The sequence below is a fragment of the Sorghum bicolor genome, chromosome 1 (genome assembly GCF_000003195.3).
Source record: "Sorghum bicolor cultivar BTx623 chromosome 1, Sorghum_bicolor_NCBIv3, whole genome shotgun sequence".
NCBI lineage: Eukaryota > Viridiplantae > Streptophyta > Magnoliopsida > Poales > Poaceae > Sorghum > Sorghum bicolor.
In genome coordinates, this window is record NC_012870.2 from 3,242,837 (window position 1) to 3,264,865 (window position 22,029).

At 41.1% G+C, this 22,029-nt stretch overlaps 3 protein-coding genes across 4 annotated transcripts; 1 reads left to right on the plus strand and 2 right to left on the minus strand.

Annotated features, from left to right (window-relative positions):
- LOC8057088 lies at positions 214–6,126 on the plus strand. Its single transcript, XM_021451767.1, has 10 exons — positions 214–347; positions 528–1,554; positions 2,441–2,827; positions 3,515–3,664; positions 3,775–3,964; positions 4,175–4,328; positions 5,082–5,238; positions 5,321–5,385; positions 5,579–5,680; positions 5,757–6,126. Exons 3-7 carry the CDS (start codon positions 2,510–2,512, stop codon positions 5,149–5,151), a joined length of 882 nt encoding a protein of 293 aa, XP_021307442.1. The 5' UTR covers positions 214–347; positions 528–1,554; positions 2,441–2,509; the 3' UTR covers positions 5,152–5,238; positions 5,321–5,385; positions 5,579–5,680; positions 5,757–6,126.
- LOC8057090 lies at positions 6,626–14,092 on the minus strand. Of its 2 annotated transcripts, none has more exons than XM_002466187.2 (9): positions 13,604–14,092; positions 12,371–12,605; positions 12,079–12,248; positions 11,157–11,299; positions 10,852–11,029; positions 10,084–10,636; positions 9,823–9,935; positions 8,439–8,682; positions 6,626–7,151 (listed from the first exon to the last, which is right to left on the minus strand). In XM_002466187.2, the coding sequence occupies exons 1-9, from the start codon at positions 13,804–13,806 to the stop codon at positions 6,924–6,926; spliced, it is 2,067 nt and encodes a 688-aa protein (XP_002466232.1). In that variant the 5' UTR covers positions 13,807–14,092; the 3' UTR covers positions 6,626–6,923. The 2 variants fall into 2 exon arrangements, with proteins under 2 accessions (XP_002466232.1, XP_021302078.1); XM_021446403.1 differs by lacking the exon at positions 6,626–7,151 and adding an exon at positions 7,179–7,336.
- Positions 16,984–21,719, minus strand: LOC8061422 (RNA-binding protein 8A). Its single transcript, XM_002466188.2, has 4 exons — positions 21,422–21,719; positions 18,864–19,000; positions 17,726–17,868; positions 16,984–17,399 (listed from the first exon to the last, which is right to left on the minus strand). Exons 1-4 carry the CDS (start codon positions 21,675–21,677, stop codon positions 17,342–17,344), a joined length of 594 nt encoding a protein of 197 aa, XP_002466233.1. The 5' UTR covers positions 21,678–21,719; the 3' UTR covers positions 16,984–17,341.

A 22,029-nucleotide genomic window follows, 5' to 3' on the forward strand; every position in this document is an offset into this window, starting at 1 on the left:
TATCGGGAACGCGCCAATCGTTTCTGATTGTATATCCATGACCCTGTTTCCTGGACAGTAGGAACCACTATACTATACTACAATGGGAAAAAAAAGAAGCTTGTATTTATTTGTATTTCTGAGTTTGGTATGTTGGCTGAGAATAATACAACTTCTGTACTTTGGTACGTATAGTGTAGACCCTAAGACGTAACCATACAATATTTTTTTTGAGGGGAATTAAACCGTCAGAAGGTTCAAAGTGACAACAGGGGGATTAACTCAGTCCCTTTCTAGTTTAAATTCCCTTGGGGTACTAAACCCTGTGCACCGAACAAGCCCTCAAGGTGAAGCTCGACAGGTTTGAGGTGAGTGACCACTGCTGCGGTTTCCAACTCTGGTTTTGATTGAGTTTGTTAATTTTGGTCTGTTTCGTGCTTGTTTACTGAAGCATCAGTGCTGTGTCTTTGCATTCTTTATTTGCAAGATCTACGGAAGGAGTTTCTCTTAACCTTATCAAGAGAACCACCTGTTTTTTGTTTTTCCAGAGTCCTAGTTGCTTTGAAAGAACCAAGCAACAAGATGCAGGCTGAGGCTGTCAACAATCTACAGAATTACCTGGAGGAACCAGAAGGGCAGTACCTCATCCAGCAACTACTATTGAAGGAGTTGTTCATATAAAGATCAAAACACCAGATCCCCATAAACCATCGTGTGTGATCGGCTGAAGGGCAGTACCTCAAGCTACTACTATCGAAAGAGCGGTTCATGTAGGGATCAAAACACCAGCTCGGCATGGAGCTGTTTGTGTTTCGGAAACGCAATCGAGCCTTGCAGAGGAGGTGAGTAGGTGACCTGCTAGGAAATCAGCACCATATCTCCTGAGCATTATTTATGGATAGTCTACCAGATAATTTTTTTTGCCCCTTCTGCACGGACCTTGTATATTATGTGACATGTATCCGGCCAAGAACAGGTTGAGGTTTCACAGTTTGTTGTATGTCTATACCCTGTACCGTGGCCAACTCTGCCCGCCTGTAATGAGGCCGAATTTTTTGAGAAATGGTCTAAACAATGCTATTAGGTCTTGTTGAAACTATGCATACTTTTTTGACCGAAGTGAAACTATGCATACTTGACACTACCAGTGAATGTATAGCGTATATCTAAGTATATCATAAAACCTATGAATCTAAACATACTATATCGTTTTATAATTTACTAAAACGTCTTGTAATTTGAAATAGAGGGATTAATTTTGAACGGAGGAAGTATTATAATTCGGAACGGAGGGAATAATTTAGAACGGAGGAAGTATGTAGCGCGCGAGAATGAGATGACCTAGGAAATTTGGGCTCATAGAGACATAAATTTTGCGCGCGCTTGTCCTCCTTTCCCGCTCGACGCCGCCGCTCGTCCCGGCGTCCCGCCCATCTCGCCCCGCGCGAGAGCTGCTCCGCCCGCGCCACTGTGGGTGTTGCCATCTTGCCAACCACCCAGCCCTTCCCCTCTCTGCCACCGTCACGGCGCACTCTCCTCTCCCACGAATTCGTCAGGCTGCATGCTAATGCTAAGGTAAGACGAACCGCTCCGACATATCAATGGATTCTCTCATCACTTCCTTGTGTTTTGAACTTTTCATTGGATTGGGATCGCACATACGAGTCTGTGTTCCTGTCGGACTGGCAAAGCAAAAGCATACTGGCTTGTCCTCCTACCTAGTAGTGTGATGGCAAACTGTCTGTCTGGAACAGGATGGGCACCATCAATTGTTTCTAGTTTGATTTGGACATTCTGTTTTCACCGGGCATTTTTTAGTTCCATGATTCTGTTGTTAAAATGCTTAGGATATTGAACAAGATTGCATAAAAGGCACATTGTTCATGTATTAGGCAGCTTGAATCACATTGTGCCGACAGTCTGATATTGTGGTACTTAGCCTTTTAGCCATGGCCCATGGGTCCATGGCAATGGGCAGAATGAATTTATTCTTTGTCCATGTCTCAATGGTACATGTTCTGGTTTTCCATATTCTCCGTCTTGCTTGCTGATAGAGAGAAGGGTGTCTTGCTCGCTGATAGAGAGAAGAAAAGTGACAACTTAATATTCACTGGTAGTGTGAAGTATGCATATCTGTTCTTTTTGTTGATAAAGTATTTGCAAGGTGTTGCTGAGAACATAGTTTGTCCATCAACCGTGCCTTAATTTGTATCTGTTGGGATGGTTTTATTTTACCATAAGAACCCTTGCTGTGTTCAGTAGGTGATTCTGATGTTTACCTTTTGAGTTTCTTCAACTTGTAATATTTAGAGTGTAACATCACATGTACTTTTCAGTGCTATAAGGGCATACCATTCCAATTCTCACACAGTTGCTTAATTACTTTCCAGTTTATCAGATGAGCAGTGAAAGTAACCCTCAGTTGCTACTTCGTTCTTATTAAATTTTGTTGATTGTGCAGACGAGCTCGCTCTTAAAGTTGTTTTTTGGAAACTCTTCGTCAGATGATGATGACGAGTTCGAGTTTGAGATGATGATACTATATTTGTTGGCTGCCACTATGAGCAACAAGAGGCCCAAACATTGTGGTCCTCTGCGAAGGCGTGCTTTGGTTTGTCGGAAAAAGGCCAGACATGCTAAGCTTATGGAGGACCAGTCACCATTACCCACACGCAGAGACCAATCCAGCCACTGCCACCTAGCTGCCTCTTCGAGGGTTAGTTCAAGAAGACGCCAGATCGGTTTTGCAAAAGAGTGTGTCACCGAGATGCCACGCGCACTGCTGGACTGCGGCCCGTGCAAGCGGCCACGCCTTGGGTGGGACGTCGGCCCTGCTGAGATGCATCAGGTATAACCCTCAGTTACCTTTTCCCTTATCGATCAGCAGTAGTTGGCATTGTTTCTTTGCTCGCTGGAGATGCCAATTTTCCATTCACATGCATTTGTTGGTGTTGTTCCAGGGTTAGGTGGCAGATCTATTGAATTCAAATAGCAATACTTGTTCCCGTAGATTTAATCATTGTGGTGTCGATACATTTACCTGAATTTGTGTAGAAATTGAAATGGATTGGATGAACTGTAAGGCTAGTCTCAATGCATGTTTCATGAGAGTGTCATGCACATTAAATAGGGTGCCACATAAGCAAAATTGCTGACTTGGCAGAGTCATTAAATGAAGGAGTTTCATCGGATGAGAGAGGAGTTTCATGGAGTTTCATCGGATGAGAGAGGAGTTTCATCCCCATGAAAATTCTATGGCTCGGTTACCTAGTTTATAGTCTTAGTAACTGTGCCATGAAACTATGCATTGAGACTGGCCTAATAGAAATTTGCACAGTTTGGCGTAGAAACTTGTCCATAATCGTGTATGTCATTGTGATATGTAATAATGTAAATTAGCAAATTGTGTTTTTTGTTTGCAATGATTGATTTGTCATTGTGTAATTGATAAAAAAAGTTCCTTATCTTTGCAATTTTTAGCAATTTTGTCCACAGAAAAGTATGTCAATTTGCTTATTGTTTTTGCAACTTGTAGATGGCCTTCTCTGACGATGATGATATCCTTGACCAATGGTTGGAGCAAGAGGAGTCCGATGATGATGACTACTACATTGCAGCTGCTCTTCTAGCCCACGTGGAGCGTGAGAGGAGCAAGAAGCACTGTGTTTCAGTCCCAGGTCACCAGGTAGTTGCATGGAACACGTTTGGGCAGCTTTTTGCGTGGAACTGTTTATGATTTATCTAATGTTTTGAGATATAAGTAACACATTTCCCCTTTCTAAATTACTTTTGCAGGTTCAGATAGGCCTTTGTGGGCAAGAAGTTGTAAATGCCATCAGTGCTGTGGAGTTGGGCTTCTCTTCGGAAGCTATTGTTTCCTCTCCTGTCAACCAAGAGCAGCCTCGTGATGAGTCCACTCCACTGAGAGAAGATGACAAATATGGGCGTTATGTTTTTGCTGTTGGAGACAACCTCACATCTCGCTGTAATTACCTGCTTCATACTACCCCTTTTGCAATTGGCTAGTTCATTATCACCATGGCTTGGTATTTCGATGCACATACTAGTTTCTATGGTTGGTTCTTGGTGCATCTTCTGAAACCTTTGATGCATAACTCTTTCATTGTATTGGGCATGCTGCAATTATTGATGCAGCAGATTATGTTCATAACTGAATGTCTCTGGAATACATCAGGTACCTTTGGTCAGGTGTTGGAATGCTGGGATAGGGAAAGGAAAGAAATGGTGGCTATCAAGATCACCAGAGGCACTAAAACGTACAGGGATGCTGCAATGATAGAAATTGGCATACTTGAGCAGCTTGGAAAATATGATAAAAGTAGATCCAGGTGAGTCATTTGGTTCAGTTAGCACCTTTCTGTGTGCTCTACATTTGTAAGATTGCTTGTGTATATAAGTTGTTCTATTTTGCTGTTGTGTTCAAATACAGAACTGGTTTGATTATCGTAACCATATGTGCATTGTAAGTTCATTGTTATATTATTGCAATTATGAACTGAACCAAAGAGATAATCTGGTGGTGCTTAAACTTTGGCGAATTTGGATGAATGGTGAGCAGGTCTTTGAGAAGCTTGGACCAAGCTTATGTGATTTTCTGCAGAAAAACATTTACCGCTCATTCCCAGTTGCCCTTGTCCGGGAGGTTGCCAAACAACTGTTGGAATGTTTAGCATGTGTGTGCACAGTTCTCTCTATTACCCCTCAGAACTACCATGCATACTATAGTATCAAGCATTATCTTTGATGCATGACAGCGTTTCATTAATCCATAACTTCTGTTTATTCTATGTTTCATGGTTCTTTAAGGAATATACTAATGTCTATGGGTTGTTTATATATTTACCCTCTCTAATGTGTTGCAGTTATGCATGAATTGCGCCTCATGCACACTGATTTAAAGCCAGAGAACATTCTTCTTGTTTCTCCAGAGTGCATTAAAGTGCCTGATTACAAAGTTTAGTTTGTTCTTTTACTTAATTGACCTAGCCATGATTTATCTTTTGCTGTGCCATCTTATATCTGGTGTATTGGCTGTTGAAGTTTGAAAAAAGATGGTACTGATCCCTTTCTCTAATTGTTAGGCTTCATCCCGATCCCCAATGGAGGGATCCTATTATAAGTGGTTGCCCAAGTCCAATGCTATCAAGGTGATTGATTTTGGTAGCACTATCTATGGTCGACTGGATCAGAGTTATCTGGTATCCATTAGGCATTATCGGGCTCCAGAAGTTATATTGGGTATCTGTCTTATCCAGTGAAAATTTTCCAAGTTCAGCCTGATTTCGGTGACTTTCTATGACTGCATGGATCTTCTGTTCAGGGCATGGATGGAGTTACCCATGTGATATCTGGAGTGTTGGTTGTATTCTTATTGAGCTTTGCACGGTACGTATAGGGCCTCATTTTGATTTGCCATGCACCACAAGTACAGGGGATCTGAGTTAGCTCATTTGCCTATGATGGAGAGGGTGTTTGGGCCTTTGCCATGCCATATGCTTAAGAGGGCAGGGTATGTTCATGTCTTTGATTCATATCAAGGTGTCTAACCTTCAGTGTTTGATTCATCCTTTGTTTGTAGTCCCACTCTGCAAAATACATCAGAGAAGGACGTCTGAATTGGCCTGGGGGCTGCACTTCATGGGAGCGCATGAAAGCTGTGACGAAATTGCCCAGGCTTCAGGTATCCCATAACTAGACAAAGCGTCCATTTTAGTCTGCGGCGTGTGAAATTTATGTATATACGGTTTCATGAGCAGAGTCTGGTGATGCGTAATGTGGATCAGTCTGCCGGGGATATCATTGACCTTTTGCAAGGGCTGCTCAAGTATGATCCAGCAAATCGCCTGACAGCGCAGGAGGCGCTGAGGCATCCCTTCTTCACAGAAGAGTTTTGAGTGAAAATATTCCTTGCGGCCTCATCGTTGGTTATCTAATACTTAACTTACTGTCTTAGAAATTCCGTCCTCTTCTGTGTGTAACACAGAGCATCTGTACAGAAGCTGAAATGGAGTTGTTTCAATCTTGTTTGGTTGAAACATAGTGTGTCAACTGATGAAGTTGTATGATTGTATCACAAGGGAAGTCAAATCTGAGTTGGGCACGTATTATCCCTGGTCTGGTTATGAAGTTTGGTTTGAGCAAAATATGAGCTGGCACCAGAAAATTCATGCCATACCGATTGGTTCATGTTGTTTAAATCACATAGTATATTAATTCTTCCTCTGTCCTGGAAAGAATATAATTATAACATGGTATCATATTTTAGTTTTAGTATCTTAAATCTAACCAATTATAGATAAAAAAATATTAGTATTTATGATATCAAATAAACACTATTAGATTAATTAACATGAGCCATTTTAACTAGTACGTAACTCATAGTTGTAATCTTTTTGGGATAGAGGGAGGCGCAAGTTACTGAGCAATACGAAAATCGCTGGATTGGGGACTTGACTAGATGAATTGCAAAGGCTCAAATTAGATTCCATGTGGGAATGAAAATGGGGATGTAACGCAGTTATTTTGTTTGGTTCGAAAAAAAAAACGCCTAAGGAGAAATCAGACCAAATTAACTTTATGTTACCATCTTCACAAATGAAGGAGCGCAGGTCCGCACGGGTATACATGTCCAACCCAACGAAAGGAACGTGTTAATGGCGACTCACATTGGCATCGGCTCTAGTCAATTTCCATTTTCCAACAAAACATTGGCTGATATAAGTGAGAAAAAAACTCACCATTGAGACTAGCCTATGATTCGTGTAAACAGGGCAACTGAGATAAGTGAGAGCAAATCTCCATTGAATTTGCCCTCGCTGTTGATATAGCAGTCTTTGTACAGAGGTGGGCAGTGGCTGATACATCACACAATGCATCAGCCAAGCAGGAGACACAAGATTACATTGGATATATATACACAGATCTCATCTTGTCTTCTTGTCTTCTTTCTCCTTCTCCACCACCACTGGAGCTGCAGGTATGCTGAACCACCACTCTCTCAACCTTCTGGTACACCTTTCTGTGGTTGCTTTTCGTAGTGGTGAGTGGTTCGTGGATACCTCCACAAACACCAGCAGCAGAAGCACTCTTGTGGGAACGATGGCAAGGCACAGAGCCATCAGTACCAGTGCCAGAATAGCTTTGTCCGTCGCCTATGATATGAGAAGCACACAGTGAAATATCGAAAGAGATTCTATTTATAAACTTGTCCGAACTTATGCATACAGGTTGGCAGAAAACTTGACAGGAACAAGTAACAGAGCTCTGATTAGCTGACAATGTACATGGCTTCTGAAAACCAGACCTGTCCAGCTGTTGGTAGGGAAATCAGAAAGCTCTGCAATTACACTCTACCAGGAGGTTAGTAGGGCAATGAATGACTGTTGGTAAGACAGATCCAGCTTGTGGCAATGAATGACTGTTTATATGTAAGATAGATCCAGCTTGTGCTAATGGATGACTGTTTATGCATAAGTTTATCAGAAACTCTCAAACGCACTCAACCAGGTCTTTGGGTAAGACAGGTCCAGCTTGCAATAATTGGAGCTCAATCAGGTCCAGCTCTATGGGTGCTTGAAGGGTATCACCTAAATCAGCAGAGCTGGCTTGATTTTATTTATTTGAAAGTGACTTAATATGATTAACTTGGAGGTCAGGTTCCATAGACATGTGGGAACAAATATTTAACCATAAAAGAGAGCATCAAACCCAGGGAAGCTCTACTTTTAAGCTGTTTAGGGGAGAGCTTAACCACAATTATTCATTTCTGAAAGAAACCTCCAACCAAGATACAAAGCCTTGACCTCTCAAGTCTCAACTAATGAAGCACCAAATAGACTTGTCATGTTTTGTAGCACACGTTGACACATTAAAGAAATTCCAGCAACAAAATCAAATTACTATATTCCCAAATATGGGTCCAGAAAATGAACAGATGTTCCAACTTCCAAGTCCTGATTAAATTTTTTGTACTGTACAAAACCAGAGACCAGAGAGAGAGGTGCCGGGCAGATAGAACAATTGGATAAGACTACTAACCCAGCCAAAAGCCATGACTTAGATTATAGAAGTATCTCTCATTATAAGGTCTGAAGGAGCACAATCACCAGACAAGCCTTTCTTCGAAGGTCATTATAAAGCTACCACATAACAAAAACAGCTTGCAACCATTCAGACCAATGCAAATGCTTTAATGACCAAAGAACTCTAAATTTCATTGATTTTCTCAGGTACTAATTCCATGAAGCGTTGCATATGATAACACAGGATGCCTTTTATTCTCATTGAATTCTACTGTGAATCATAGCGTAATTTAGGGTTTCATTTGCACTTACACAATGTATGTCACAATACATTCACAGTATAGCATTCCTCAAAAACAAAACTGTATAATAAAAGAATTCCTCAGAATGATCGAGTGAGGACTAAAATATAATTACCTGGGATGGAAAAGCCAACAATAGAGCTCTTATCTTCAGAAGAACAATATTTGCATCCTGGACGAGCTCCTCAATTTTAGAAATGGCATTCTGAACAGCTAGGAGCTGCTCCATTGTGTTCAATGGAGGTGGGGATACCACCTTTACCTCACTCATTTGCTTTCCTTGATTAGTTAATCTTGTGAGAAACATAAACGTTGCTGAAAACAATAGCACCGTGACAATAAAATAGACTACCCACCCCCTGTGTCAGCAAAGAAACATAGACATGTCACAAATGTGAAGAAATCTAAGGCGAATTCATGAGTTCTAGCAAATTACGAACTATTAGCTAATCTAGTTAAGATTAATATATCTGAGAACTTAAATATACAGTTCAAATTACTAGTATAAAACTACATTATCCCTTTGGTAACCATAGATGTAGCTTTAGCTTCATATAAAATGTATGAGTGCTAAACCAACTGAAGAGTTCAATTACTGCCAATCAAGCATAGTTATCATACTCACTTTGTTGTGATATGCTTCTAAAGTATAAATGGCTCTTTTTGGGAGTGCTAACAAAGAAACTGAAACAAAACTGCTTTGTGCTAAGGAAATCAGGATTAGTAATTAAGAAATACAAACAACAATCTTCACCTTCTCTAGTGTCCATATTCCATTGACCTAGAAGGATCAGTATCAATGGCGAACCGTCAAATTTGACAAAAATGTTTTAAAAATGCTCTTGGCTGAACACACTCTTGGACTATCACTGGACCAGTAATATTAATCAGCTACATCATTCACATTCATCAGCTCTGGTACATATTACTAAAACTACAGTACAAGTTGCCACTAAAGTACCTATAAGGAAATAGATTGGTCTAGGACCCAACAAAGAAATGAAATGGCAGTGCACATGTGTATCTAGATGTTATTTCTTTCACATGATTCGGAGGCCTCAAATTAACCAGACAGTGATTAAGTTCCTTCTAACCAGCCATAAGTATCAGTTTCCATTTCAAATAAATGAAGCTTCTACGATAACCACCAAAGGTCATTGTTCATTGTCATTACAAGGGCACAATAATAGAGATAAAAATAATGGCTTTAATTCAATGTTGGTTCACCTTCTTGCACCATTAATATACCAAGTACAAAGAAAAGGTGCTCTGTGAACCACAGCCAGCCACAGATTCTCCAAACAACAATAATTGCTTGCGGTCACATAAGTTTATTTTAATAGGCCCATTGTTGCATGAGCTACTTTCTTAGAATCTTGGTTATTACATCCCAACATGAACTTCCCTTATACATAAAATGGCCAATACTTGCTAGTACGGCAAAGCAGCATCTCTAACATAAACTTACTAGAAGAATATCCATGGAGAAAGTAGTATACCTGATGATAATGTAAGAGAATAGAAAGCAAAACACCATGGACTTCATAGGCTCATCCCATGATGTGAGCAATAGCAAAATCCTCCAAAGCTCACTTACCGGGGATAACAATTCCTGAACACATTTAGGAATTGAACAAAAGAAACAGGAAACAGAATGAAATGAGAGCCTGCTTTACAGGAACATAGTAAGTGACAACACACCACAATCTAAAGTAAATAATTGAAAGGCGAAAAGGGTTGTTTATGTTTTTTTCGTTTACCTTCATTACTGCTAAGTTTGTATCAAGCCCATCAACTTTGACTCCATCAACCGAGGCTTGGGCCAGTTCAACCTTCTTATAGTTGTTCATTGAGTCAGTAACAGCCTTCTGCAAGGCACTGATTCCCCCAACAACTATCTCACCAACAAACAATCTCTCACCACTATTAACTGGTGATACCACACCCAGGTTTGACAGGACAGCATGCATTCCTCTACTTGTGCCAGGTTGGTTAGTTCGATCTGAAGTTCTTGATGATATAGAACTGGCTAATGTTTCAAGTATTACATCACCTCCAGGAAGTTTGTCACATAGATTGAACATCAAAAGCGATTCATATCGATTTGGAACTTCAAAATGTAACTCTTCAATGGCTTCTAACCGCAGAATACCAAGTACTGCTTTCAGAATTGTATCCTCTTTGTCAACTCCACTTATATCAAATTTCCTAATAAATCTATGGGCATAAAGTACTTCTGATATAATGGCCAGCCAATAATCTCGACGGGAATGGCCAGCCAACTCCGGAAATTCTATGATCACAGGCTCTGTTCTGCATGCACAATAGGAATATACACAAACTGTAACTATCTCAAAGACCAGTGCAAACTGGCTGAATCATATTGCCAACAAGTTCGAATACAACAAGGTTTCTTGATCACAAGTGGCGATGATCCATATGTTAAAACTAACAATAAAAAGACCATTTAAGAAAGACGAGATCATTTAGCTTATGTAATATTGCTTTCTTATGTGTTAAGAACTTACAAGGTTGTTGATTTGTACATAACAGCTTTGTCAAAGAGACGTGAACCCCATGGACCAGTCAGCTCAGGTTTAACGACCTGCTTCAAATCTTCTGCAAGCTCATAAACTTTGGGCTTATCATAGGTAACAACCCGAAGAGCTTCGAAGTAAAGAGCATGATCTGTGAGTATTAATCTTCCTGCATCAGGAGGGTCAAACCAGTGATATGAATAAAGAAAGGCAAATACATGTGATTTCACTAATAAAGTAATAAGTAAATAAAAATGACAGCAACTTGATCATCTCCATCAATGAACCACGCATACCTGGCCATGTTGAAATACCCACATGTTCAAGTACTGGTTGTGTTGTCAATGTCCCATCAACTTCCAGAATCCTTTCTCCTCTCTGAGACCGAAAGTTTGATAGAAGTGACGACTCAGATTGTGTCTTCATCTTTTTAACCGCTCTATACAAGATAAACACAAATGCTAAGTGCTGCCTTTAGCAAACGAGATACAACGGAAATTTATACCTACTTATTAAATATTCATAGCATAATAAACGTGCCAGAGAACTTTATTCCATATTCCATCATTAAAAATTTTAGACAGACTTCCCCATGCATTTGTTTTAAAGGTCCTACTTTAAAAGGAGAGTAAAGTGAGTAATAGATAAACTGACAGTTTAAGATTGTAAAGGATTTATAATTATCATCCACATGAGCATATGCATATGCATTAACACTTCCATGTTCTCTGACTGATGGGTGATTGGGGCATGTAGGCTAAGGTTACAGACAGTCAACAACTATGTAACCCTCTTCCTTGTAATTTTGTACAAGGTCAAGGATCTAAGTTCATTCTTATATCAAGGCCTGTACCATGGTACATCTATGCATAACCTCCAACAGAGGTGGCATGTACCATCATATATTTATGGTACCACTACAAAATACATGGCAACAGTATGCACCCTTAATCAATGGCGTATGTTTTAGTCAATAAAAGAGTGAGCTCAATAAACAAAATATGAAGTTCATAACAGTATATAGGATCAAGTAGTGTTTTGTTCTTATTGCATTTCAATACCTCATGACGACTTTACATTAGTAACTAACAAACATTCTTACCCTGGTATAGACACAGCTTTGCTCTTTCAACAGAACCAAAGGTAAAAAAAACTTTTCAGCAGTCAAGTATTCAAGCTAGTTAATGTGTATATGATTATAGTAGTAAAGAAAGCGACCTGTCCAATTCTGAAAGGTACTTCTCGTATACAGAAAATGAAAGACGGCCTCCGGTCGAACATGAAAGTACATCGAAGAGATTTGCACAAGTTACTACATCAGCAATGGTTGGGATGGCAGGTGCTATTCTTGTAAAAGCTTCTAAGCTAACTGTGCTATCTACCTCAACCTGCAAAGCGGGGGGATGAAATTTAATACAACAAAAAATACTGATATAAATCCTTGGTTTAACACAGAACTTGTGAGTGGTGATAGAACGTTAACCAATTCTGTAACAGGACCAAGCAGTACCTTAACAGTGAGCTGGCTTGAGGAAGAGGGGACCTCCCAAGCTAGCATCATGTCAAAAGATAAGCGGCGAAAGTTTTTGTCAGCAAGATACCCTGTGACTTGTGATATCTGAGCAAGTGCCATGAAGCAGCAGTACTCCAAAAAGTTTCTTGCGTAGCTTCTTTGTTGCTTTACGGAATCAGATGCTTGCTTATCAAAGTTACTTCGCAGATCGTTGATAGAAACGCCAAGGATCCTGAAAGATATTTGGAACAAAAAGAAATTGAACAGCAATAAATACAAGCAGAGGCATTGTATTTAAAAGAATTTGTTGACTATATAAGATAACAGTTCAAATAAATAAAAATAAAAGATGAGCATATCTATGCCCGATTAATCACCATACATAGGTGATGAGCTAAAGAACTAACTCTCATGATGCTTCCATGAAGCATGAGATGCTTGACAGGTTCCCAATCAAGATGAAACAACTATCTGCAGATCTATCAGTGGAGGTAAACTATATTCAAATACACAAAACAACATTTTTTTTCTCAATTGCTAAGAGAATTTCAACCTAAATGTGGCATGAATTGCCATTTTTGCAGCCTAGTACGTAAAAAGAAAAGGTAAAAGCATTCATATCAGGTCAATTTCTCAAACATGATGTTGACTTAGATAGTGGAATGTAGATTAGATCCCATATCATTTCTTCCCTTGTTGCAACCCGTTGCTAGTGCCAAACTGTAAATCAAACACATTTCAGGTCCAATGCTAACTCATAGCCCAACAGCATCCATATCTTATGCCGTTTTAACTCCTTTAATCAGTATCTATGCAGATGCAGTTGAGTTACAAATAGAGGTGTGCAACATGTTAGCACTAGTTCCTGCTGAAGCTAAATGGTGTCTGCTCCAACATGTGTGGTTGTACAGGTTGGTTTGGTCAGTAAGATGTAAGGGTTTAACTCATCACAAGAATAACGATTCCTCAAAGATTTTCAGAGAACTGACACCCCTGTAGATTCCTTTCGTCCAGACATAGAAGCAGTAGCAACAACCAATTCTGCTAGGAAGAACAAGGTTGGGTTTCCCTCATGATCAAATTCCACATTTGAGCATCCACAGGAACTTGAGGCTACCGAAGCAAGGAACAATCTGCAACCTAGTCCCCTAGAGCATTTCCCTTTCCCGAGACACAAAACAGAGGGAGGGCGTCAGGGCGAAGCGCATCAAGCTCGGTCTCGGCCATTACCTAGAGCAGCGGGCGACGACGGCGTTGGCCTTGAAGGAAAGGCCGGGGATGGAGGAGCGCTGCACGGAGAGGGAGCCGTCGTCGTCGTCGCCGTCGTCCAGGGCCGTGTCCCCGCGGCGGGGGCCCCACTTGAACGACCCATCCCGCACAAGCCCCTCGAACCCCTCCACCAGCAGGTCCCGCGTCCGGCTCATCATCGCCATCCTGGAGGGGGGAGGCAGCGGATCCGGTGCCGGAGACGGTTGGCCGCAGCGCGGCGGGGCTTTGATCGCGTGCGGCCTGACGATAGCAGAGACTGCAAGGGTTGCTGACGGGGGAGGAAGAGATTGGGGCGGGCGATGGAGGGGGTCCGTGCTCAAACCCTGATCCTGATCGCCGTCGTCGTCCTCATCTCTGTCTCGTGTCGTGCGTGGGCGTGGCCGTGGGTGTCGCCATGTCGCGAAAGATGGCTTGCGGAGGACTCAGTGGCAAACGGGGTAAATAACCAACACGTTGGTGGGCACTGTCCCCTTCATCTCACGATAAAGCCACGGCACGGTTTGCACAGGAGGCGGTCCATGCGCGCTCGGGAGAAGGAAAGGATAAGGAGCAATCGTAAAGTGACCATACCTCAAAATATCCTGAAATAAGGGGAGAGAAGGGAAACAAAAAAATTATACTCTCTTGGTCCTAAATTATAAAATATTTAATTTTTTTACTTCAAATAAGATCATTTATCTTATTCAAAAAATTTATAAAAATATAGTTAAATTTAAGTCATTCTTAAATAACTTTTAAATCCATAACAAAAAAAATAATATTTTATATAATTTTTTGAATAAGACGAGTAGTCAAACTTGGTGTTAAATAAGTCAAACGTCTTATAATTTGGGATTGATTGAGTACCTCTCTTGAGGGCGTCTACAGTGATTGCTGTCGATTTCAACAGTGACATGGAGGAAGCCCCGATACAGCCTAATATTTAATGCTAGTTACTTTTACCCATACTCTCTTCTCACTAGTTGCGGGACAAAAGAATAGTGCAGAGGCAGATCCACCAAATTTCTATGTTCACACCCTCCATCAAATTTTCTACCATCCTCTCTCATCCACGTAAGTTCTCAAACCTAGTCAGCGGTCAAATCGCCGGCTCAAATCGACTCATTGGGGACGCTCTGAGTTAGACACCATGGCAAAAGAAAAAAAAACCTCCATTGAGCATCTTCCTTACATATGCCAAAACGTTTAGACACCACTCTAAGAGAAAGCATGAAATATCCCAAATACCCTCAAGTTCCCAAATATCATCATCCATCAATTTCGAATTATACGTTGTTAAAACAATGAAGCCTTATGGTAACACGACAATCGTGTCTATGATTGTTTAGATCAAACTATTGGCATTACATCACTTAGTTAACCAAGTTATCACTATGCACCTAGTCATTAACTTTATAGTAATGTAGAAATTTGAGGGGTTGATGAAGAGGTTTGAGGGGCTAATAGGCTATTCCTAGTCATGAGTATGCTCCAGTCTACCTTCCACAATAACTTTATTTGAGCTAGCCATCACCCATCACTCCTCTATCATGGGGCCTCTCTTTCAAGGCTAGGCTAATGTTGTTGTCATTCTTGCCCCAAGTATTGCTGAAACCAAACTCGATTTTTTACTCTTAGAGCACATATAATGCAACATGCTTAGACACATATTCTTAAAAAAGACAATGTCATTATGTCATTTAAAAACTTACATAGAAGTTAAACTATAGTTCCAGACGGTGCTTAACTATGCTTAGCCATCTTGTTAGTACACATTAAGCGGTGAGAACTAGAGCACCTTATCCACCTTTTAAGCATCAGGTGCAAAACACATATGGTAAAAAAAACTGTTCTTAGTATGTGCATATCTAAGGGGATGTGGTTTGGGTGTTAAAGTTTAACATGTATTGTAGCAGTTTCGTCTTATTTGACAATTATTATTCAATCATGGACTAATTAGGCTTAAAAGATTTGTCTCTCTAATTACTTTTTAGTTTCGTAAATAGTCTATATTTAGTACTCCATACATGTGTTCGATGTGACGGGCGGTAAAGTTTACCATGGTAAACCAAACAGGGCCTAAGGACAGCAAAGATAACACCTAGTGTTAGCCTTAGTATGTATAAAGTTGTACTACTAAACGAGCTAAGGCCAATAGCCTCTCAACACAAGAAAAACCTTGCCCTCTGGTATGGTCCCAACACTATCATTATTGTGGCTCACATTTTACCATAGTTTCTCAGCTTTTACATGCTCTCCCATATCACAACGTAGTGATATGTTACCGCTTCAACTTACTTGTTGTCAAGGTAAGCCACTTGTCAAGATAAGCTACCGCTTCCTCGATCTGCAAGATAATCTAATATCCTACGAGGCTAACCTCCATGATGATTTAGACACTAGGTACAACCATGGAAGTTGGAGCAACACTCTAAGGTGGAGCATTGGGAATAGCCGCAGCATCTCCATTGTAGATGATCTTAGAGCAACTCCAACCATTATGCAAATGGACTTGGCATTTACCAAAATACATAAAACTCCAAAAAAAAAACCTCCAATCGTTATGCATTTGGACTTTACATTTTACATAGCTATGCATTTGGAGAGGGAAACTTGACATATATGCCAAAGGAGTTCGGCTATGCAAATAGAGATCACGGGATAGGAGAAGCATCGCGCCGCCACCACCTCGCGGGCTTTTTTCTTCCCTTCGCGCCGCCACCACTTCGCGCGATAGGAGAAGCATCGCGTGTCCTCCTTCGCCAGCTTCGCGCGCGCGTTTGGACGAAGCAGCGCACAATGGGACGACACAGCGCGTGATAGGACGAATCTACGACGCCTTCCTCATCAACGCCGGCCAGGTACGCGAACGGGAACGACGAACTGCGCATCTCACAATCGGTACTGCGCGGCTGTTTGGCGCGGGAATTGGTGAACGAGAGACGACGGCGGGCTGTTTGGCACGGGATCGATTGGTCGCGCGGGAAGGAGTGCCGCGAAACAAAATTTTCGGGAAAAAAAAAGATGATGGACTTGACATTTTGCATAACGGTTGGAGATCACCCGATTTTAGCCTTGCCATTTTCATTTGGGGGTTTGCAATTTGCCTAAAATGCATAACTTCAAATCCATAATGGTTGGAGATGCTCTTATGTTCACTAAAGGGGTAATTTTCTCTAGATTGCATGAAAGGTATAGTATCTCATTCGTCTTGTGTTGATTCAAGAAAATCTCGCAACGCAAGCTTCCGTGGATTCTCTTATGTGGATTTGGGTCATCACGAAGACACAACCTTGTGTGACAGAATTGTTTCTTGGTACTTCTCCCTTGTGTAACGAAAGGTATGTTGACAGAGGTGGCAATTCTCTCAAAACATTTTTGACAATTTGTTATTCTAGGGAATTAAAACCTAAATCATAGTACTGGTAAATAGTTACCAGAAAACGAGAGGATGCGTCCCAAAGCACACCCAATAAAACCTCATTCCCGTGGTGATACGGTTCGTTACACACAAGACGACCTTCAGCAATGGTTAAGTCAGCGGAGCACAGCAGCCTCCACGAGTTAGCTGAACCAACTAAGCGCAGATAGTGAGATACAGGTCTAGCAGAATCAAGGTTTGGGTCTAAACGATAGTCACACTCGCACAGTGTTTATCGCCTGCTCAAAGCCAAAACACGATCAGTTAGAACTGACAAATAAGTGCAGCCACCACTCTGCCTATGGCCTCAAGGCAGCTAGCCTACGCGGAGGAGTCCTAGATCTTGGGCGTGATGGCCTGCCACAAACATAAGAAAATGATCAGTACGTCGACCCACACAACCATAATTATTTTGCGATTCAAGTGAAAAAGGCCACCATGCTGGACTTGCACTTGCAAAATAAAGGAGCCTCAAAAATAGCAGCAGAAGTAATAAGAAGTGCGTTGCAGAATATGATGCAGGAATAATAGAATATCATGGCGTGGCACTATTGGGACAAGTATTTTAGACATGCTGTAGGTCATGCAATGCAGATACATGACCAAAAGGAAAAGGAAAATTTAAGCCAGTGGGCTCATGGAGCAAATGAAAACAACACATTAGCATCACTATAACACCATACCTTGTACTCTTGAAATTCTGTATTGGACCTCTGCTGAAAGCCCAGTCAACATAGATAGTTTTTGTGAGCAGCTGACTCCCGTTCATTGCTCTGATCGCAGCTTGTGCTTCCTCAAAGCTTTCATATTCAATCAGCGCATATCCCTGTCACCCAGCAGAATCCAGGTGAGGGCAGTAGGGGCAAATAAAAGTGCAGTAGAGAAACTGAACAGAAAGTTACTGGGTTTAAACCGTGTAAAACAATTTGCCAAATCTAAACGTCTATACAACTGAATCGTCATTGATTCAAAATAATGCTTCCACATGGACACACCAATTTGCTATGCTAGGAACGAAAATGCATTAAGTAATATGTGCAAGTAAATTGACACAATGACACTTGCTTGGGGGCGCGCGCGCGGGGGTGGGGGGGGGCATGGCTACAATCTTGGAAGAGAAATTATATCATGGAGGTATGTTTGCACGTAGCAATACACAAATTTACTTGATTTCAACATATAATCTCCCAAGACTATGATTCATCAGGTGGATGCCATCATCGCTAGATTATTTCGGCAAGGTGGTCCAGAAGGGAGGAAATATCATTTAGCCAAATGAGTGCATAGACTAAACTTAAATGGGCTCTGCCCAAAGATTGCCAAAACAAATAGGAAACCACTAAGCAAATGATTTTGACAAGTTTACCAAATCTAAATTTACATCTGAAGGATGCTGCTTGTACTTAATGAGCCAACTGTGACAGGTTTACCAAGCCTAAATTTACATGGCTGAAGGATGCCACTTGTACTTAATGAGCATTGTCTCTTATCAATATCTCTAATTTCCTTTACTCTGTTAAAGGCCCCTAAGCAAAAAAAACTGCTAGTAAAGAAAACGTTTGGCAATGATGATCATAAGACAAGATGTATGAATGGCTAGATCACTTTGTGCAGAATGAACTACATACATCAGGGCCTTGGTACAATCAATTTAACAGAACATATGTTAAACAGAATAGAACTTTAGTCAGAAACAATTGAGCTTTTCGAACTCTAAAAAAACAATTGACCTTTTATGGGAACCCCATGGAAGTCTATATTCTGAACAAATAATGAGCATCATTTGTTTTTAGCCTCTCAGAGTAAAGCTATCAAATTTACCTTGGCATATCCAGTGCGGCGTTCTAGATTGAGATGCAAGTCCTTGACATGACCAAATTCACTGAAAGCATTGTAAAAATCATCTTCTTCAGCGTCCTCTTTAATTCCAGAAACAAGAATTGTCCAGCCTTCGATAGCTACAGATGAATAGAGTTCTCAGTTAACACAAGAGGTAAAGTGATCATTGAACAATAGACATATGAGAAATACATCACTACTGCACCAAAAAAGAAACAACGACCATAAACCAAATGTAACCACATAGATTTGCATATAACAGAAGTATAGAAAGCAGTGCAAAGCAACAAGGAGACCTGCAGTTTTTTTTCTGACTTATTAATACATGTTTGCCAAGTATGGGTAAACTGATGTGCAAATCACCAGGGACTACCTGGGAGAGTTACCCCACAAGTTCCTGGTGCAGAAAACGCTGGACTACATACATTAGGCAATCTAAAAAACATCAAAGTATGCAAACAAGACATTTTTCATGGTTTTGCAAAACACAAAATGTAGTAAATACTAAATGATGTTGCTAAGGGATATCAAACAAGTAGCACAATACAGAAAATTGTATCATGCTAATATGCTATTTGTGCAACTATATTGCCCTGCTAATAAAAAAATCTATTGACTAAGACATCCCTTTTCTGTACTCATACTGGTTACTTGTTGTATGGTAATGTGGGACATACTTGAGCTATAAAGTGCATTACTCTGCTTGTTGCTACAACACTAAAAGTCTGTAAGAAAGCAGTGACAAACACACATTCACATAACACCTACTATAATTGAGTAAATCTGACCAGTTCTTTAAAATAGGATAATATCAGGTTGCGTTTATGAGAAACAATCCACAACAAACAAATGGGGCATGCGTCATTCTATTCCTACCTCATGCAAATGAAACTACTCTCTCTGACAGTTCAAACCTTGCAGTGTAATTGTTCACTAGGTTGTTCCATTTATTTTAACCCTGTGGCCATGTATTACCTTGGCAAATCATTCTCCTATACCTGATAAACCACAGACACATAAAAGGGCAAGGGCTATCATGTTATCTCCCAGCAACCGCAAAACGAGTACCGGCATGTAAAATGTGTCCTTTATTTCAGAGTCACCACATTGTTTTTATGTGATCCATAAGCGTCATAACCCAATTGCAGCATTTTAGTTTGATGGCTCTAAAAAATCCAAACCCTTTTTGAACAACTTGAACTCCCTTTCAAACATTGTGATCGCAATCAAGCTAGTGATCATCAAATTAATCCTTGCTGCAAACAACTGGCATTGAGTATGCATTCCAGCAACCATAATGAAGTCATTCTGAATTTGCTGTATTTACATTATCCATCAAAAGGGCAGATCATTCTGCAGTTTCCCTCATTCTTACTATCAACCAATATATGTTGCTGGTGCTGAATAAATTAGTTAACATAGTGCAGTCACTGTTCCCATATTTAGGCCTTGTTTAGTTCGCAAAAATTTTCAAGATTCTCCGTCACATCGAATCTTTGATCGTATGCATGGAGCATTAAATATAGACGAAAATAAAAACTAACTGCACAGTTTAGCTGTAATTTGTAAGATGAATCTTTTGAGCCTAGTTACTCCGTGATTGGACAATGTTTGTCAAATAAAAACGAAATGCTACAGTACCCAAAAAACGAAAAATTTTGCGAACTAAACAAGGCCTTAATCCAGGGGATGAAAACACTTATTGCACCCCCCCCCCCCCCCCCCCGCACACACACACAAAAACGCCCACCAAACCTACAGAAAGATCATCTAATCTAATATAAGTATTTCCTTGACCTCTGCGTGCTCTATAAAGTTACTCCTTGCTGCAACAGCGGCCATATTTTTTTCATGCCATTGAACATGAATTCCAGCAAACATAATGAATCACTCTGAATTTGCATTATCCATCAAAAGGACAGATGCATCATTCAACAGCCTCCCTAATTCTGAGTACCAATACGTGCTGAATAAATTGGTTTACATAGTGCAGTCACTGATCTGCCATATTCAATCCAGGGGATGAAAACCCTTACTGTACTCCCCTCCCCCAAACGCCCACTAAACCTACAGAATTGAAGGATCATCTAATCTAATATAAGTATTTCCTTCCTCTGTGTGCCCTATAAGATTCATGCTTATGAACTACTATATGTGTTTATACGAAACCACCAACCCTGCACACCTCGTGTTGGGTTTGGATGTTATGCCCAAACATCACAGTTACTGAAGGTAATTCCTGGTGAAACTTCGAAATATTACGACAGTAATACGGAGTACGTATCAGATCAAATTGTATCACTTTCTGATCAAGCACACCCGAGCCGAAAACCCCAAACCCCGCCAAAACATCAGTACATCACCAACCACGAGCCTTAGCAAAAACTTCACTAACCTCGCTCGCAAATTTCGACGAAAAGCGGGCTCCAAAGCAACGCGCAAACCCCAACGAAATTTCACAAACTATTAAAGCCAAAACCCCAACCAAAAGTTGAAACCTAGAGATCATGCCAAAAAGCGGTCGAGCAAGGGGTTCTCACAGCGCTGCGGGCCGGGACCATGGTCTCCGTCATTGGTGATGGAGTCGAAGCGGTAGTGGCTGGAAGTGAGAACGGAGGGGCTGCGACCCGCGAAGCGCCCGCGGGTGCGCACCACGGCGGGGGAGACGATGCGGGGCACGGGGAGCGCGCGCGCGGCGCGGCCGTCCTCCTCCATGGCGTCCTCGTCGTCCTGGTCGTAGTCGACGAACTCCACGTCACCCTCCTCCGCCGCCGCTCGCCCCATCGCCGCCACCATGATGGGAGAGAGCGAGAGAATGGGAAGGCGAGCGTGGTAGTGGTGGGTGGCAACTGGCAACGAGAGGGTAACGGATTGCAAACTCATCTCCTGTGCAAACTGTGCAAACTCTAATCTGGACCATAGGATGTTGATCCAAAGAGCACGGAAAGATTGGGTAATTTTACACTTAACTGCCCGTTCTTAATCATACTTTTACAAATCCCTCCTTCCACCTCTCTCATGCACCCCCTTGGATCAACATCCTACGGTCCAGATTAGAGTTTGCACAGTTTGCACGGGAGATAAGTTTGCACTAGATACGTTGCCCTCTTATAATGGCGGTGATTACTAGTACTACAAGCTAGTAAAC

What these genes read in the sequence shown, in the direction of transcription:
- LOC8061422 (XM_002466188.2), bottom strand. Translation starts at nt 21,677, where the DNA reads ATGGTGGCGGCGATGGGGCGAGCGGCGGCGGAGGAGGGTGACGTGGAG. An exon ending in GCCGCACTGGATATGCCAAG is followed by an intron (nt 17,869 to 18,863) that starts GTAAATTTGATA and finishes GCTGGGTGACAG; the next exon opens with GGATATGCGCTGATTGAATA. An exon ending in CAGAATTTCAAGAGTACAAG is followed by an intron (nt 17,400 to 17,725) that starts GTATGGTGTTAT and finishes TGTTTGTGGCAG; the next exon opens with GCCATCACGCCCAAGATCTA.
- LOC8057088 (XM_021451767.1), top strand. Translation starts at nt 2,510, where the DNA reads ATGATGATACTATATTTGTTGGCTGCCACTATGAGCAACAAGAGGCCC. An exon ending in GCCCTGCTGAGATGCATCAG is followed by an intron (nt 2,828 to 3,514) that starts GTATAACCCTCA and finishes TGCAACTTGTAG; the next exon opens with ATGGCCTTCTCTGACGATGA. An exon ending in AGACAACCTCACATCTCGCT is followed by an intron (nt 3,965 to 4,174) that starts GTAATTACCTGC and finishes GGAATACATCAG; the next exon opens with GTACCTTTGGTCAGGTGTTG.
- LOC8057090 (XM_002466187.2), bottom strand. Translation starts at nt 13,806, where the DNA reads ATGGCGATGATGAGCCGGACGCGGGACCTGCTGGTGGAGGGGTTCGAG. An exon ending in GTCGTCGCCCGCTGCTCTAG is followed by an intron (nt 12,606 to 13,603) that starts GTAATGGCCGAG and finishes AATATCTTTCAG; the next exon opens with GATCCTTGGCGTTTCTATCA. An exon ending in CAAGCCAGCTCACTGTTAAG is followed by an intron (nt 12,249 to 12,370) that starts GTACTGCTTGGT and finishes CCCGCTTTGCAG; the next exon opens with GTTGAGGTAGATAGCACAGT.